The sequence below is a fragment of the Lactuca saligna genome, chromosome 6 (genome assembly GCF_052625555.1).
Source record: "Lactuca saligna cultivar CGN05327 chromosome 6, ASM5262555v1, whole genome shotgun sequence".
Classification (NCBI taxonomy): domain Eukaryota; kingdom Viridiplantae; phylum Streptophyta; class Magnoliopsida; order Asterales; family Asteraceae; genus Lactuca; species Lactuca saligna.
This window is the reverse complement of record NC_136422.1, coordinates 179,779,083-179,794,856: the sequence shown is the minus strand read 5'-3', so window position 1 is coordinate 179,794,856 and position 15,774 is coordinate 179,779,083. Positions and strand designations below refer to the sequence as shown.

Genomic DNA, 15,774 nt, shown 5'->3' with positions numbered 1-15,774 from the left:
CAGCAATGGACGCCCCTAACGAGCCAACTATAGACAATATTTATGATGTCGAAATTAGACTAATGATTTATAAAATGTTTATTTACGAATAAATTATTGTAGGACGAAGTTCGTGAAACACTGAATAGAGAATCTAATATGAATCAATACTTACACGTCTAGTAATTGTAATGAGCTTTTCCAGTACAATATTTATTCTCTACCAAGTTATTACTTAAAAAAATGCCCTAAATTTTTGCATTTTATGTTATCGTTTTTTATTCAGGTTTCACTTCTTGTGTCTATTAATGTTACAGGTCTGCGTGAAACTTTATTAACTAACAGCCAATATCTAATTTTTATGATCACATCCAGTTAAAAAACACATCAAATTGACGATGACATCACGAATGACAAAAGCAGACAAGTATCCATTTATTTAGGTGAAAAAAACTGGAAAACACGAGCATCAAATCATTTCCATTTTAGCACACAATATGAAATGGAAAACCATAGTTATTAGTAAGCTTCGGGATGTGCGATTGCATAGGCCTCTATTGCCTTAAAGGTGTTCTTGAATGCTTCTTTGAGAAAGTTAAGAATACCATCAGGTAGTTGGGCATCAGGTTTGCAATTAAACTCAGTTGTGTGTTTGTACACAGATCCACCATCAGTAGAAGGTATGAACTTAACATGATGGGTGACTGAGACAATAATACCTAACAAGGCGTCACCTTCAAAGATCGTGTAGGTGACGCTAAGATTGCTTATGTCTATGGCATCGACTCTATGCTTGGAAGTTTTGTACGGAACACCTACACACGTATATTACACCAAACATTAGGGAACCATTTGTGAGAAATACTTATATTTTTTTATACGATCCTAAGAGTACATGAATTATATTAAATACAAAATGTTTTTTTTTTTTTTTTTTTTTTTTATCAACGTAATACTTACCATCACCGAAGGTAATGCTTATAATGCTTCCAACACCGCCATCACCTTCGATAATATTGATAGATTTGAAAGTTTGAGGATCTACCTTAGGTGCAAGGGTATCAAAGTCTCCATAGACCTTGAAAAGTTTATCAGCGGGAAGAGTAGAAGTGACCTCAAGTTCGGATGTGATAACAGCCATTGTCAAACAATTTGTAAAAGTGGGTAAGTAAGTAATTAAAGAAGATGAATGCTTTGTTGAATGAAACGTGGTGGTATTTATAATATTAAAGGCTTGAAAAAACAAGAATCGTATAAATACAATTAGAAAATATAAACAGATGCCGTTCCCCATAAAAAAGCTAAAATATATATCCATGTGATCACGTTTATGTAAATGGAAATTTATTAATTTTCAAATTTATTCCTTTTAAAAATAAATAAGAATAAATACTTTTAAAAATAAATAAAAATAAATTAGATAGTGTGGAAATTAAGTTTATAGTTATTATACATACCATGAAAACACATGGCAACTTATGAACAGTATTGGTCATCGGCTTCGACTAAAACCTTTAGACTTGTCGGCTTTCTACTCCACCGCCTTCGTATATCAATAGTTTTCCTCAACTGCCTCTGCACATCGTGTACTTCTCCTTTCGATTTCTTCCTTCTCAATTAGATTAGTCGATTGGTTCGAATTCATGAGGAAGGTTTCATTTTCTCCTCTCGCTTCCGACTGCTAGAGGTTTGTTTTGCGGTGTTATTGGTTTATTGCTTTCTTGTTTCTACATATTGTTGCCCCCTTTTCTCTTTGTAATGCTTAATCAAGATAACAAATATCAATTCTTATCTTGAATTTATAATGGTATCAGAGCAGTTATCCATCCTACTCCTCCGAAAAAACACATGGTCAACAAGGCAGAAACATCACCAGAAGACAGCGGTAGCAATGTTGTTGATTACAACTCACCATATTACCTTCATCCATCCGATCATCCTAGACAAGTGTTGGTCAATGAGGCATTGTCGGAAAAAAAAAAAAAAACTATGTGGATTGTGCACAGGAGATGAAGAATTCCCTATTCGCCAAGAATAACATTGACTTCATCAACGGGTCTATTGAAAAACCAGAAATGACATCCAAGGATTACATGACAAGGGTGAGATTTGATGCAATGATTAACTGGTGCCAAAGGAGATAAGGGACAGTGTCAAATACGCGTACACGGCTACAGAGATGTGGTCCAATTAGGGGTGGCAAATCAGACCATCGTGTCGTGTTTTTCTCTAACACGACACGACAAGACACCATTTCTGACCCATGCTTAGTGATGGGTTTTGGTCATAAGAACATCTTATGTGCTCATACAAACCCTAATGCTTGGATATAGGTTTCTCTATTGTACATGCAATTCATCCAAGACTATAAACCCTAGATCTAGCATATGATAATCAATATAACATATAAATTAGGGTTTAGATAATACCTTGATTGTTATGTAGCAATAACAATCTCAAATCCTTCTTGTGTTGACTTTAGAAAGCTTAGAGTCACAAATGTCACTCCTCTAATGGTTCACAAACACCAAGAGCAAGAGGATGAAGAAGAGAAGAGAAGAAGGCTGCCCAAAACGTGTGGAAACCCTAGAGAACAAGTTTACCACGTTTTTGGGGCATAAGGGTTCTTTAAATAGTGAGGCTATTAGGGTTGTCTAACAAGGAAATCCTAATTTGGATGCTTAGACCCTAAGCAACCCATGAACTCCTTCCTTAAAGGCCCTAGGACGATTTCTAATGGGTTTCCCCATATAATTCATCCATCCTTATATTATAAGGTAATCCATAGCCTAATTGCAATTATCTTATAATTACAACTCTAGTCCCTTAAGTTTAATTAATCTCTTTTAGCCACAAACTTAATTATCAATTAATTCTTGACTAATATCAATTAAACAATATAATTTCTCCTTTAATATATTATTCTCATAATATATTAATAAATCATATTTAATCCTTTCTCTCCATAATTCATCCTATCAAGTTGCTTTGGTGAAGGCAACCCAAAAGGACCATGCACCATCGGGTCAAGTATATACCAAAATAGTTATGGACTTAGACACTAATCCAACAGTCTCCCACTTGGATAAGTCTAATAACTATTCGGCGTATGACTTCAGATCCTGGTCTGCAATCGTAGCTTTTCAAAGCCGATGTCAACTCTGATCTCATCAGATACGCGTGTCCTTTAGATATGGGATCATATATTCCTCCATTCTAGATATTATCGTATAGATTGAGACATGGATCTAAATCATTCCTTTGTCTATGTGTTGTTTCCCGAATTCAGATTTATGACGACTGACAACAAACTACAATTGAACACATCAATTTAGTCCCGGCTTGGCCAAGCGCTTAGGTGCCATCACTAAATCATCGATGGGCCCACAGATATCGCTTTTATCCTACTTTGGATAAAAGGAACGGATAAACTTTGACTCAATGCTCGCTTGTACTTACTCACCAAATCACATACAACAATATGTTTTATAACACCAAGTTACTAGTGCATTTACATATTATCAATGTGCAACCGACTCGCAAGATACAACTCACATATCTCGGTTTCAAGAATATAAGATGTTATCGTCTCACCAATCACTCGTGATAAAATCCATGAAGTGATCCAAGTGAGCATGGGTTTAATCCAATGCTCAAATCATATTCATAAGCACTCATGAACGTTGCAGCAAACATTTGCTTATATCTAATGCTCTTTAGACAATCCACACGCCAATTCATGACAGTCTTCATTCATACCTACTTCCAACGTATGAATGACTGTGGTCCGTTTGAATAATTTGACTGTTCTTCAACCAATTAAATTATTCAGGAAGTCAAAACATGCAAAGTGAAAAACAAGGATAATACTAATTCCATGTGGCCTCAAACCTTTGAGTATAAATAAAACACCTTTTATTTATCACCATATCGATTACTCATGATTTATCGTTTTGGGTAATCAACTTCTTACTTGAATTATTACCACACTTGTCCCATGCTCTTAGCATGCACACAATGTTAACCTATGGTTCTTACTTTGTGAAATATATCAAGTGAACACATTTCCAATCATACTCATTTCACAACTCCCAATCCTTATCATAAGTATAAGAATATCAAATTCTTGCCACTTATAGAATATGTTAGATTCTAACATTTTATGAAATGATCCTTTTGTAATGTCATTGCACTATGGTCACAATGACTATTGCCAATGTATTACAAAACTCTTTATCGGAGATTGTTACAACACAATTTCATAGACGTGATGTCTCTCACTCAAAGTACATTCCTTTGAACATCGTTTTGCATAAAATTTCTAATCTAGACATAGATTCTCAATATCTAACTCCCAATATGGAAACATTTCCATACTTACCATATCACAACTCATTCTTAATAGAATCTTATCTATTCATAATAATGTCGATATGCTCCATCCAATATCATACTTCCAACTACTCACAAGCGACCAATCCTCAGCCAGCTTTGGATCGTCCTTTGATAGTTGTCTAATTATCTTAGTCAAAACCGATTCTTGTCCTTTTTCCCTCTAAATGCGCTAGACATTTGAAAAAAATTTAGAATGGTCAAATATTATAGATTTGATACTTTATCAATCTTCTGCCATAATATTTTTATGTACTACGTTCTCACAATTCGAACTATGAAGAGGAATGCCGTAATCATAATCGAAATTTAAGAACACACCATGTTTCCTTGACTAATATTATTAACATTCCACAACCTAAACTTTTAGATTTGAAACGAAGCATAATATTCTCTCCCTTAATTATAGCAAAACAACTATTCAACCCTTACAACTTTGCAAAGTATGACTCTTGTTTTCTATAATTAATATTGCTAACTTGCAATACTTGCCTTAATAATCATACAATCATAACATTTATGCTCCCACTATCATGATGATTATTATAAACATAACACTCATGCTCCCACTAGCTTTGACATGTATTTAGAAACCAGCTTAACTTCCAGAAAACAATACTTATTGAATTTCTTAAGTTCATGTTTCTAATAACTAATGCTTTGATAATCTTTTATCAAGGCTTCTTATACACCTTTGCCTTAGATATTTCATATGTGTGTCTAAACAATTCAAACTAATTGCCAAATTTCACAATTCGAATCATGGAAAGGGATACCATAACCATAATCAAATTTGAGAGTACAATTTTACAATCACTATCTTATCAAAATCTCTTTTCAGTGAAAGCATTTCCTCACGGTCATTTTCATTAAGGATGACACTTAGATTTTAATAGTGTATATGTTCCTATCCATGTGAATTTATCAAAAAACAAAGTTTATGAAAAATTCAAACTCATATGGACCGAACTTTCTCAATCTTGATTTCTTGCCTTATGGTAACACGACTACCCACCATGTCTTCCAAGTAGTTAAGCAGCTCACCCTTTCCTATCAATGTACTTTACATTGATCAAGGTGCTTGCCTTTTATGCATTCAAATGAGAACTCATATGCATAATTAACTCGATTGGAATGGCATAGAAACAAGATAATGTCAACACAATAGGTTGTAAACCTCAAGTCGTGTGCTAGTAATGATCGATAAGGTTTATTCTTGATTAGTTCTTCAAACTTTTCAAGATCATTAAGACTCCCACTGACTCCTTGACATATAAGATTCTTTTGTCAATAAACATTTCTTCACAAATGCATATTCAAGAGTTAGTGTAGCTTTTATCAAGACAAAACATTTCATAAAATTGGTTCTAGTTGGTCTTTGTCTTATCCAAGGCATCACAACTTTCCACTTTTGATGAATGTTATCAACCTTCCTAATACTTATCACTCAATGTCATAATTTTAACTTTAAGACTTGTCTTGGAACGAAGTATGATTAACTTTGATTTAACCATTTCTTCAATTCTTGATTCCTCTTCTTAGACATACAATTGTACTAAGACTTACTTAGAGGATCAATTGAGATATGGTTCTTAATCATTAAGACCTATCATAAAATATGATAAAAGGTACTCTCCCTTCTTCTTAGACATAGAGAAACTTTTATCCTTCTGCCTACTTGATTCTTCTTATTCGTTCTGCTATTGATTTAAACTCTTACAATCAACTAAGAATTACACTTAATCTTATAAGTATAACCATATTTACTAAACCTTTAGTAAATTATGACGAATATCTTTGTTACTCTTGTGGTGGACTTGATCAATACACAACTTTGTGTACTCGATCTCCTAGTCCTTCACTTGACACTTTGTCAACGAATTAGTCTAATTTCCAAATATAAAATTTCTCATTCATCATGCAACCAAGTTGTGTGATTCCAAATTTCTGTCCGATTGAAACTTGGGCGATGAGAAACTCTCCCTATTTGGTAAATTCTCGACATTTCCACAAGCAACATAATTAAGAATCACATTCATTTGTTGTAGAAATATGCAAACAACAATTTTATAACGATTTCATTGCAAGGAAATAAATAAATAAATAAATGAGTCAAACCAAAATTTATTTTATTCATAAAAGCAACGGAAAACATTTGTCCTTACAATGCAAAATCAACTGAAAACTATGTAGTCAAAAGAAAATATTCTAACAACTCTATCATTTCTAGGCTCAAAACCTAATCTTCGAAAACTTGCAATCAAGATCCATTTCTTCGTGATTAGACTCATCTTAATAGATTTAGATAGTGGATTATACCTGAAGTACAACCATACTCTTTGACTCTCCCATCTTCTAGACTCTTCAGGCTCTTAGGACAGACTTGTATCCAACGCCCTTTCTCTTGGCAGCAAATGTTGGTCGGTTCTCCTAGAACGTCCTCGGAAGCATGGTTGGTTGACTTTCCCAAAAAATATGCTCCATTGCTTTGCCAAATCATTTCTAATTCAACAGCATTGAGCATGTAAGTTAGGTCAATAAGGTTTTCATCATGATCCATCATATAATACATTCTTTTGAACTCATTATATGATTCGGGAAGTGACTGCAGAACCCAGTTCACAGCAAACTTATCCGGGAATGACACACCCAACATTTTCAACCTATCAATATGTGATTTCATTCCTAGAACGTGGGCACACACGAGTTTACCATCTTCATGTTTCATTTCCAATAGGGCTTTAGTGACATTGAACCTTTCAATTCTTCAATCTTGTGGGTTAGTGAGAACAACGGGAGGAGGAGGAGGAAGTGAAACATGATTTCTTGTTCCTCGATCGAATCGTGGAATATCATCTTCATGTGGAATGCTTGTTCCACGGGATTTGGGAAGACCATAGTTATCGAACTTTGACATCTACAATATGAGAGGAAAAATAAATTCAAGTTAGTTGCTAGATTGAGTCCTTAATAAATCACGCAAATGAGATATTAAGGCTAGGACCCAACACAATACGTTACAACCTAGAAAAGGGATGCCGTAATCTAGTTGCAGAATGTTTGAAGGTAAGTGAATGGCGATTCACTAATTTCCACCATTAAGAAACGGAAAAGAAATTTAAGTTTTAAATCTATGAAAACTCCTAGATCCTTTGAGATTCATTGAACATTTCAATAGTGTGTTTAAATCTCAATATGCCCCTCTAGTTTGTGACTGGGATGTCGAGGATCACAAAGCGGGTGTGAATAACCATGCAAACTTAGATGGTACCCTCACATGTTACGTTCACCTATTCGATGTGCCGGTAAACCACACACGCTCCACCGAACTATGACAAACATTGAGTCACCCTTTGCTACCTTTGCTTAGAACCATTTAGTGTGCCGGTAAACCACACACGCTCCATTAACGTCTTTGCAAGGGCACAAAGTGTAATTTCATGGAATTGCATCAATTCACTTTTGCCTAAAGTAACTAAGATTGGGAATTTGTAAAAACATTTAGTTACTTTTGTACTTCATTATACTTATAATGGAAGGTTTTGTCCTATCCTACCCGTTCGGCTAACGACCCTCCACTAGTCAAGAGTGTGGTGGGTAAGAGTGGATACCCATTCAATCACCTTTTTATAGCCAATTTCCTTAAACACTCCTTATAGACCAGCTTCGTGAATGAGGCCTACTAACGGTAAGACTGACTTTTACTCATACATATATATAATGTTAGACTTTTAATGTTATATATAGTATAGGGTGTATTTTACACTTTTAAAATATTATGTGGTCAAATTTAACAATTATACTTTCTATTCAATTAAACTGTAAACCAAAACTTTATGGATGTATTAAATCTCTTTTAACTATACACCTTAATTAATTAATAAAACCATAAGGGTGTGATTTGAATTTTTCAAAACAATACTAGGGTTTTAGAATTTAACATTCCTAAATTAAACTTTTAATCAACTTTTAAATTCTAAAACTTGAGGGCAAGTTTTTGTAACATTTCAAAAAAAAAATTAGGGTTTTAACTATTTAAATTTCAAAACCAAAACTTTTAAGTTCTAATTTAAACTATAAAACTTACATGGGCATAATTGAAACTTTTTCATAATACAAGGATCAAATAACAAATGATATAAATTAAATAATTAATTTCATCATTATCTATATTTGACCTAATTTCAATTTCTTGCAAAATAAGTTACCTAATTAATACAAATAATCAAACTTTATCATATAAGGAAGTTATTATCTAATCAATTGGTAATTATCTTTTGTTTTATGAAGGATATACTCATAAATATGATTAAAATCGGATTTTAATGACCTAAAACGGATAAGGCAAGTATTTATGCATAAAACAACAAGAAATCCCGAAATCCCCTCTTTCTAACGCTCGAACTCACCGAGTACCCCTATGGACTCGGCGAGTAGGGGCCTACTCGCCGAGTCCACAATGGGACTAGCCGAGTTCATCAGGCAGGTGGCTCAAAACTCGATTTTGCAACTTGAACAAACATACAAGGCATCAATACAATAGAAACCAATCAAGGCTCTAATACCACTGATGGATTTTGGTCATAAGAACATCTTATGTGCTCATACAAACCCTAATGCTTGGATCTAGGTTTCTCTATTGTACATGCAATTCATCCAAGACTATAAGCCCTAGATCTAGCATATGCTAATCAATATAACATATAAATTAGGGTTTAGATCATACCTTGATTGTTATGTAGCAATAACAATCTCAAATCCTTCTTGTGTTGACTTTAGAAAGCTTAGAGTCACAAATGTCACTCCTCTAATGGTTCACAAACACCAAGAGCAAGAGGATGAAGAAGAGAAGAGAAGAAGGCTGCCCAAAACGTGTGGAACCCTAGAGAACAAGTTCACCACATTTTTGGGGCATAAGGGTTCTTTAAATAGTGAGGCTATTAGGGTTATCTAACAAGGAAACCCTAATTTGGATGCTTAGGCCCTAAGCAACCCATGGACTCCTTCCTTAAAGGCCCTAGGATGATTTCTAATGGGTTTCCCCATAGAATTCGTCCATCCTTATATTATAAGGTAATTCATAGCCTAATTGCAATTATGTTATAATTGCAACTCCAGTCCCTTAAGTTTAATTAATCTCTTTTAGCCACAAACTTAATTATCAACTAATTCTTGACTAATATTAATTAAACAATATGATTTCTCCTTTAATATATTATTCTCATAATATATTAATAAATCATATCTAATCCTTTCTCTCCATAATTCATCCTATCAAGTTGCTTTGGTGAAGGCAACCCAAAAGGACCATGCACCATCGGGTCAAGTACATACCAAAATAGTTATGGACTTCGACACTAATCCAACACTTAGATCAAAGTTTAGGGTAGTAAATGGTATCTTTGGTCTCATAGTTTAGATTCATGGAGTTGAGCAATTTTAGACCATATAACTTGTCCTTTTGAACTCTTGGAAGTGTTTTGAGTCATAAAAACCGGACCTTGATGGTTAAGCCTCAACCATGCAGGTGTTAGGATCCAACCAAGTGTGTTTATGTCATGATATAGGTGCCATCCTTGCATGAAAAAGCATAAAATTTTCAACTTTATGCCTTAGGACGTTTCTAGGGGCCAAGTTCGATGTTTTGAACGTTAGGTTTTAATGGATTAAGACATGGAAGTGAATATGGGTTGGCAGACTAGTACGCCTACCATACTCCAGTATATGCTACGCATACTAGGTCAGTGCCTCGACCTTGGTCAATACTAGCATATGTAGTCAGTGGGCCTAGAAGATTTTTGTGCATGCTTGGTGTTAGCTTTGGACTTGAGTAAGTTGGGCCACAGGCCCACCTGATTTAGCAGGTCATTTTTTTGGGCCTTAGGCGAAGTTAGATGTTTGTGGGCCTTAGAGGCCCCATTATGGGCTTGGATGCCTTTTCGGATTTTTGTGGAGTTCGGCCTTAGAGGATTGGAGGCCCAACAAGGCTAAGGTAAGGTAGCCCTTTTTCCTTAAGTCAATAATTAGGGTTTTGGACCTTTGGGTTAGAATGTGGCTTAATATCTAATTAGGCTTTTATGTTTATATAATAGGGAGAGGAGTTTGCGACTTATCCGTTGAGTGCGATTTGATACCTACAGTCTGAGGTGAGTCTTCATTCGTAGTATCCGTGGGTCAAAGAAACAAAGGCCGACCCAATAGTTTATGTTGTAATATGATGATTGTCTTTGTGACAATTGTCAATTATGTTTGTATTTGCTTGATGACTCTGTGATTTATGTTATGATATTATATGATAGTAGTAGTGGGTGAAATATACCCAGTATCCGATTTAAATAAATCGAAAGGGAGTGCAAGCACCCATATATGCTTGATAGTTTTCGTTTGACATAGACCAAAGGGGTAGGCAAGCAACCGAATATGATCAGAAATATCTGGTTGAAATTGATCGAAGGGGAAGGCCATCACCCAGATATGCTTGTCAGTATGTTTGTTTTGTAGGTGGTATTTTGGGGAGCTTACTAGGCTTTGTGCGTATAATTTTCAGATTATGTTTCTGGTACTTCCACTTCGAGGGGAAAGGGCCTGGCCTCATTGCACTGCATCACTCTATGTTTTTCCGTACTTAGTGATTTTAGGAATTGTACTCTGATAAAATGATACATTTATACTCTTTTGACTATTTGGATATTAGATTCTTATGAATTGAATGAATTTAAAAACAAAATTTTATTTGTATTTTTTGGGATGTTATAAGTTCGTATCAGAGCATTGGTTCAGGGATTCAGGCATACTCTCGGGTGTGCATGGAGTCAAATCGAGGGTTTGGTAGGTTTTTCACAAAAAGAAACATTTAAATATAAGGATTTTAATAAAATACAAGGGGTATGATGTGTGAAATCGGTCGAGCTCAAGGGATATGATATGAGAACTTCATGTTAGATTAGGGGCTAAGGATCTACTTAGCATTGTATGATAGAATGCTAGGAGATGTCACTTTATGTGACTATTTGTATGAGCTTTAAGATTTTCATGCTAGTATCATTTCAGTTACTTTTTAGGATGACCTGTATAGGGTATATTTAGAGTTGAATTACCTGATGCTCAAATGATACATGCTTTGTTCTTTAGGAAGTTCTACTGGAACTAACTAACTAGTGGATGAATGCACTGGGTTACATATTATTGCGATTGGATAATTTTAGAAGGGGAGGTTTAACTCTTTTGCACAACTATTGTTTGATTCCAACCATTGTAGTGTGGAACCTATCATCCGAAGAATTACCTAATACTAGTAGTATCTAATGGTGTTTATGCAGTAGTTAGGTAGTACTTGTAGAAGCTCCTTCTTTAGCTGATAGCAGAGAGGGTTGAGGAAAGGAGTCTTAGCAAGTCCATGTGAGATGTTTGGTTCGTAGGACGCCTTATAGTTTGAGAACGTATTAGTTGGGAAGAGTGACTTGGAGGAGTTGGGGTAGTCCTTGAGGAGGGTATAAATAGGTAAGCGGGAGGTTCAGGATTTGGATCTGGTTGAAGCACGGGCTCCTAACCACTTGATTAGGGTTTGCATGAGTTCATTGCATGTGAGATTACGAGAGGCATCCTTGATATGATCCTTGTGATATCCGTGTCAGTCAAGGAGGGTATCATGGAGTTGATGGAGGATCATCTTCGGATATTTAAGGCCGACCTGCCTACTAGCCAGTTTGGGGGGGGGGGGGGGGGCACTCTCTCCTTCAAGGATTTCAGGTGATATGGGGAACCAGATTTTTTTGGGGTTAAGGATGCCATCATAGCCAGGCAGTGGATAGCTGACATCGAGTGTGCTCAGATGATGAGCTTCTGCCCCGAGGGATTGAAGGTCAGGTTCGCTGTAGGATGTTTAAGGGAGCAAGGTCAAGATTGGTGGGAGGAGGTCATCTATGCTTTCGGACCCAAACCATTAAGGCCTTGACCTGGCCATATTTTGTTACTAGGTTTCAAGCAGAGTTTACACCGACTGTTGAGGTACAACAGCTAGACAGAGAGTTTCTTGACATGAGACAAACGACTTTGAATGTAGCGGATATTGATGGGTTTTAGCCACAAGAACTTTCCTATGTGTGCATGCAAAACCCTAATGCTTGGATCTAGGCTTTCTAATAAACATGCTTTTGAATCCAAGACTTCTAATCGCTAATTAGGTTAAACAACAATATTGAAACATATCTAGAATCATACCTTTGAATTCCTTGTTGATCTTGTTTGTATTGGAGCTTCTAGAGTCACAATTGTCACTCCTCTAATGGCTTACAAACACCAATAGCAAGCAATATGATTTAGGAGAGAGGAGAGGGGAGGAATTCGGCCAGAGGTTCCTTGCTTAAGGTTGTGTGTCGAATTCCCTCGCCCATAGGGTCTCTTTATACTTGTAGACTCCTTAAGGGTTTCACCCTAAACCCTAATTGGATAATCTTCTCTTAAGGCTATCCAAATCCATTCCATAGATAACCCTATGGACGATTTGAGCTATCCTAAAGCTCTTAGAATCCGTCCAAGGTATATCCTAATGGATTTACAGTCTAAAGTCTAACTATCAAACAATTGACAGTTTATACTCTCTTATTTAATTAATCTCTTTAAGTCACCAAATTAATACCAATTAATTTATGACTTATATTAATCAAACAGCCAAATATTATTCCTTATAATATTTACTCTCTCTTAATAAATCATCCTTCAAGTTGCTATGGTGAAGGCAACCCAAAAGGACCATGCACAACCGAATATAGTTATAGCCTTAGACACTATTCCAACAGTCTCCCACTTGGATAAGTCTAGTAACTATACAAGTACAATACGGTTTGCAATCGTAGCTCTCAAAGATGCTGTCAACTCTGATCTAATCAATCTTGTCCTTTAGATAAGGGATCGTACAGTTCTCTGTTAGATATCATGCTGACAATCCTATGGAATGGTTAGTCTAGCATTTAGATTTCTCGATCTCCGATTTATTTGACATAGAACTTAATCGAACACATCAATTCAGTTCTGACCGGGCCCGGCACATAAGTCAAATCAAATCATCGAGTGGCCAAGATATCTCTTCTATCCTCTTAGGATAAAATTTACAGATAAACTTCGACTTATATGCATTTACTTATTCATTAACCAACTATACACAACAATGCGTTTTATAACATCAAGTTACTGATGCGTTTTCGCATTATCAATGCACAATCAATTAACAAATAATAAACCATATATCTAGGTTTTAAGACTATATGATATTATCGTCTTGCGATCACCTTTTATATCATATTCCATAAGGTGATTCCAGCAAGCGCGGGTTTATTCCAATGCTCAAAACCAGTTCATAAGCACTCATGAACGTTGCAGCAACCCTTGCTATGTCTAACACCATTTAGACATTCTACACACCAATTCATGACAATCTTCATTCATATCTACTCCCAACATATGAACGATTGTGGACCATTTGAATAATTCGATTATTCCTAATAAACTCAATTATTCTGGAAGTCAAAACATGCAAAGTGAAACAATAGTTAAACAACTAACATGTGACAGTAACTTTACTCATAAATAAAACTCCTTTATTTAATCATCAAATGTTAATTACATTTATCTATTATACGTTTCTAATACTATCTAATCTATACTAATATCATCCTTCAGCCCAATACTCCTAGCATGCTGCAAGTGCTTAACCCTACTCAGTCCCTTCGTAAGTGGATCTGCTGGGTTATCTTCTGATGATATCCTCTTCACTACGAGTTGTCCTTCTTCTACACGATGTCTAATGAAGTGATATTTTCTGTCGATATGTCGAGATCTACCATGATCCCTCGGTTCCTTGGTTAAGGCAACCGCACCTTCGTTATCATAGAAAATCTCCATGGGCTCCTTTATGGCCGGCACAACTCCAAGATCACCGATGAAGTTCTTCAGCCATATTGCCTCCTTTGACGCTTCGCTCGCTGCGATGTACTCTGATTCGCACGTTGAATCAGCTACGGTTTCCTGCTTGGAACTTTTCCATGTCACTGCTCCTCCATTTAGGGTAAAGACCCAGCCCGACTGCGAACGGTAGTTGTCCCTGTCAGTCTGAAAGCTGGCATCACTATACCCTCGCACCTTCAAGTCATCACTCCCTCCAAGGACTAAGAACCATTCTTTCATCCTCCGAAGGTACTTAAGGATGTTCTTCACCGCAATCCAATGTGCTTTGCCAGGGTTCCCTTGATATCTGCTAACCATGCTCAAAGCGAAGGCTACATCAGGGCGAGTACAAGTCATAGCGTACATGATTGAGCCAATTGCGGAAGCGTATGGTACTCGGCTCATTTCTGCTATCTCAGCTTCGGTACTCGGACTTTGAGTCTTACTCAACTTGGCATTTCCTTGTATCGGTAGTTCTCCCTTCTTTGAGTTTTCCATACTAAAACGTTTTGGTACCTTCTCCAAGTAAGTATTCTGACTAAGTCCAATTAGTCTCTTACTTCTTTCTCTTACTATCCTTATTCCTAAAATGTAAGAAGCCTCTCCGAGGTCCTTCATAGCGAAGCACTTCCCAAGCCAGGACTTAACCTCCTGCAGAATCGGGATGTCGTTTCCTATGAGTAATATGTCATCGACATATAGAACAAGGAAGCTTACTATACTCCCACTGGCTTTGACATATACACAAGATTCGTCTTCGCTTCGTACAAATCCAAACTCTTTGACTTTCTCATCGAAGCAAAGATTCCATCTGCGAGACGCTTGCTTAAGTCCATAAATGGACTTCTCAAGCTTACACACTCTATTCGGATGCTTCGGATCCACAAACCCCTCTGGCTGAGCCATGTAAACATCCTCAGCCAACTTTCCGTTAAGGAAAGCGGTCTTGACATCCATTTGCCAAATCTCATAATCATGAAATGCGGCAATTGCTAGCATCACTCTAATAGATTTAATCTTCGCAACTGGTGAGAAGGTCTCATCATAGTCAACTCCGGGAGTTTGAGTAAAGCCCTTCGCAACCAATCGCGCTTTATATGTGTGTACGTTCCCATCCACTTCGGTCTTCTTCTTGAAGATCCACTTGCACCCTACGGTCTTACGTTCGGGCACGTAATCAACCAAATTCCAAACTTGGTTATCGTACATGGATTGGATCTCGCTATCCATCGCCTCTTTCCATTTCGCAGACTCCGGGCCTGCCATGGCTTCCTTATAGCTATTAGGTTCATCAAGATTTACTAGTGTACCATCACTAATATACGTGTCCCCTTCGGTGGTAATATGAAAACCATAAAACTGGGGTTGAACTCTAACTCTATCGGAACGTCTAAGAGGTAAGGATTCGTCAATCGGTTCAACCGGAGTTTCCTCCTTGGGTTGAATGCCAGCGGTAGAGGT

At 36.5% G+C, this 15,774-nt stretch overlaps 1 protein-coding gene across 2 annotated transcripts in view; it reads right to left on the bottom strand.

Moving 5' to 3' along the window:
* Nucleotides 1-390: 390 nt before the first annotated feature.
* LOC145003235 (root allergen protein-like) overlaps nt 391-15,774 on the bottom strand; it is a 34,101-nt gene continuing 18,717 nt past the window's right edge. Inside the window, exons 1-2 of one of the 2 annotated variants that reach the window (XM_078962364.1) lie at nt 940-1,178; nt 391-794 (exon numbers count right to left, since the gene is read on the bottom strand). In XM_078962364.1, coding sequence (XP_078818490.1) covers nt 499-794; nt 940-1,120 — 477 coding nt within the window. In that variant the 5' untranslated portion in view covers nt 1,121-1,178 and the 3' untranslated portion in view covers nt 391-498. Of the gene's footprint in view, nt 795-939; nt 1,179-15,774 lie in introns of those variants that run through there. The other variant, XM_078962365.1, reaches the window with a different exon arrangement.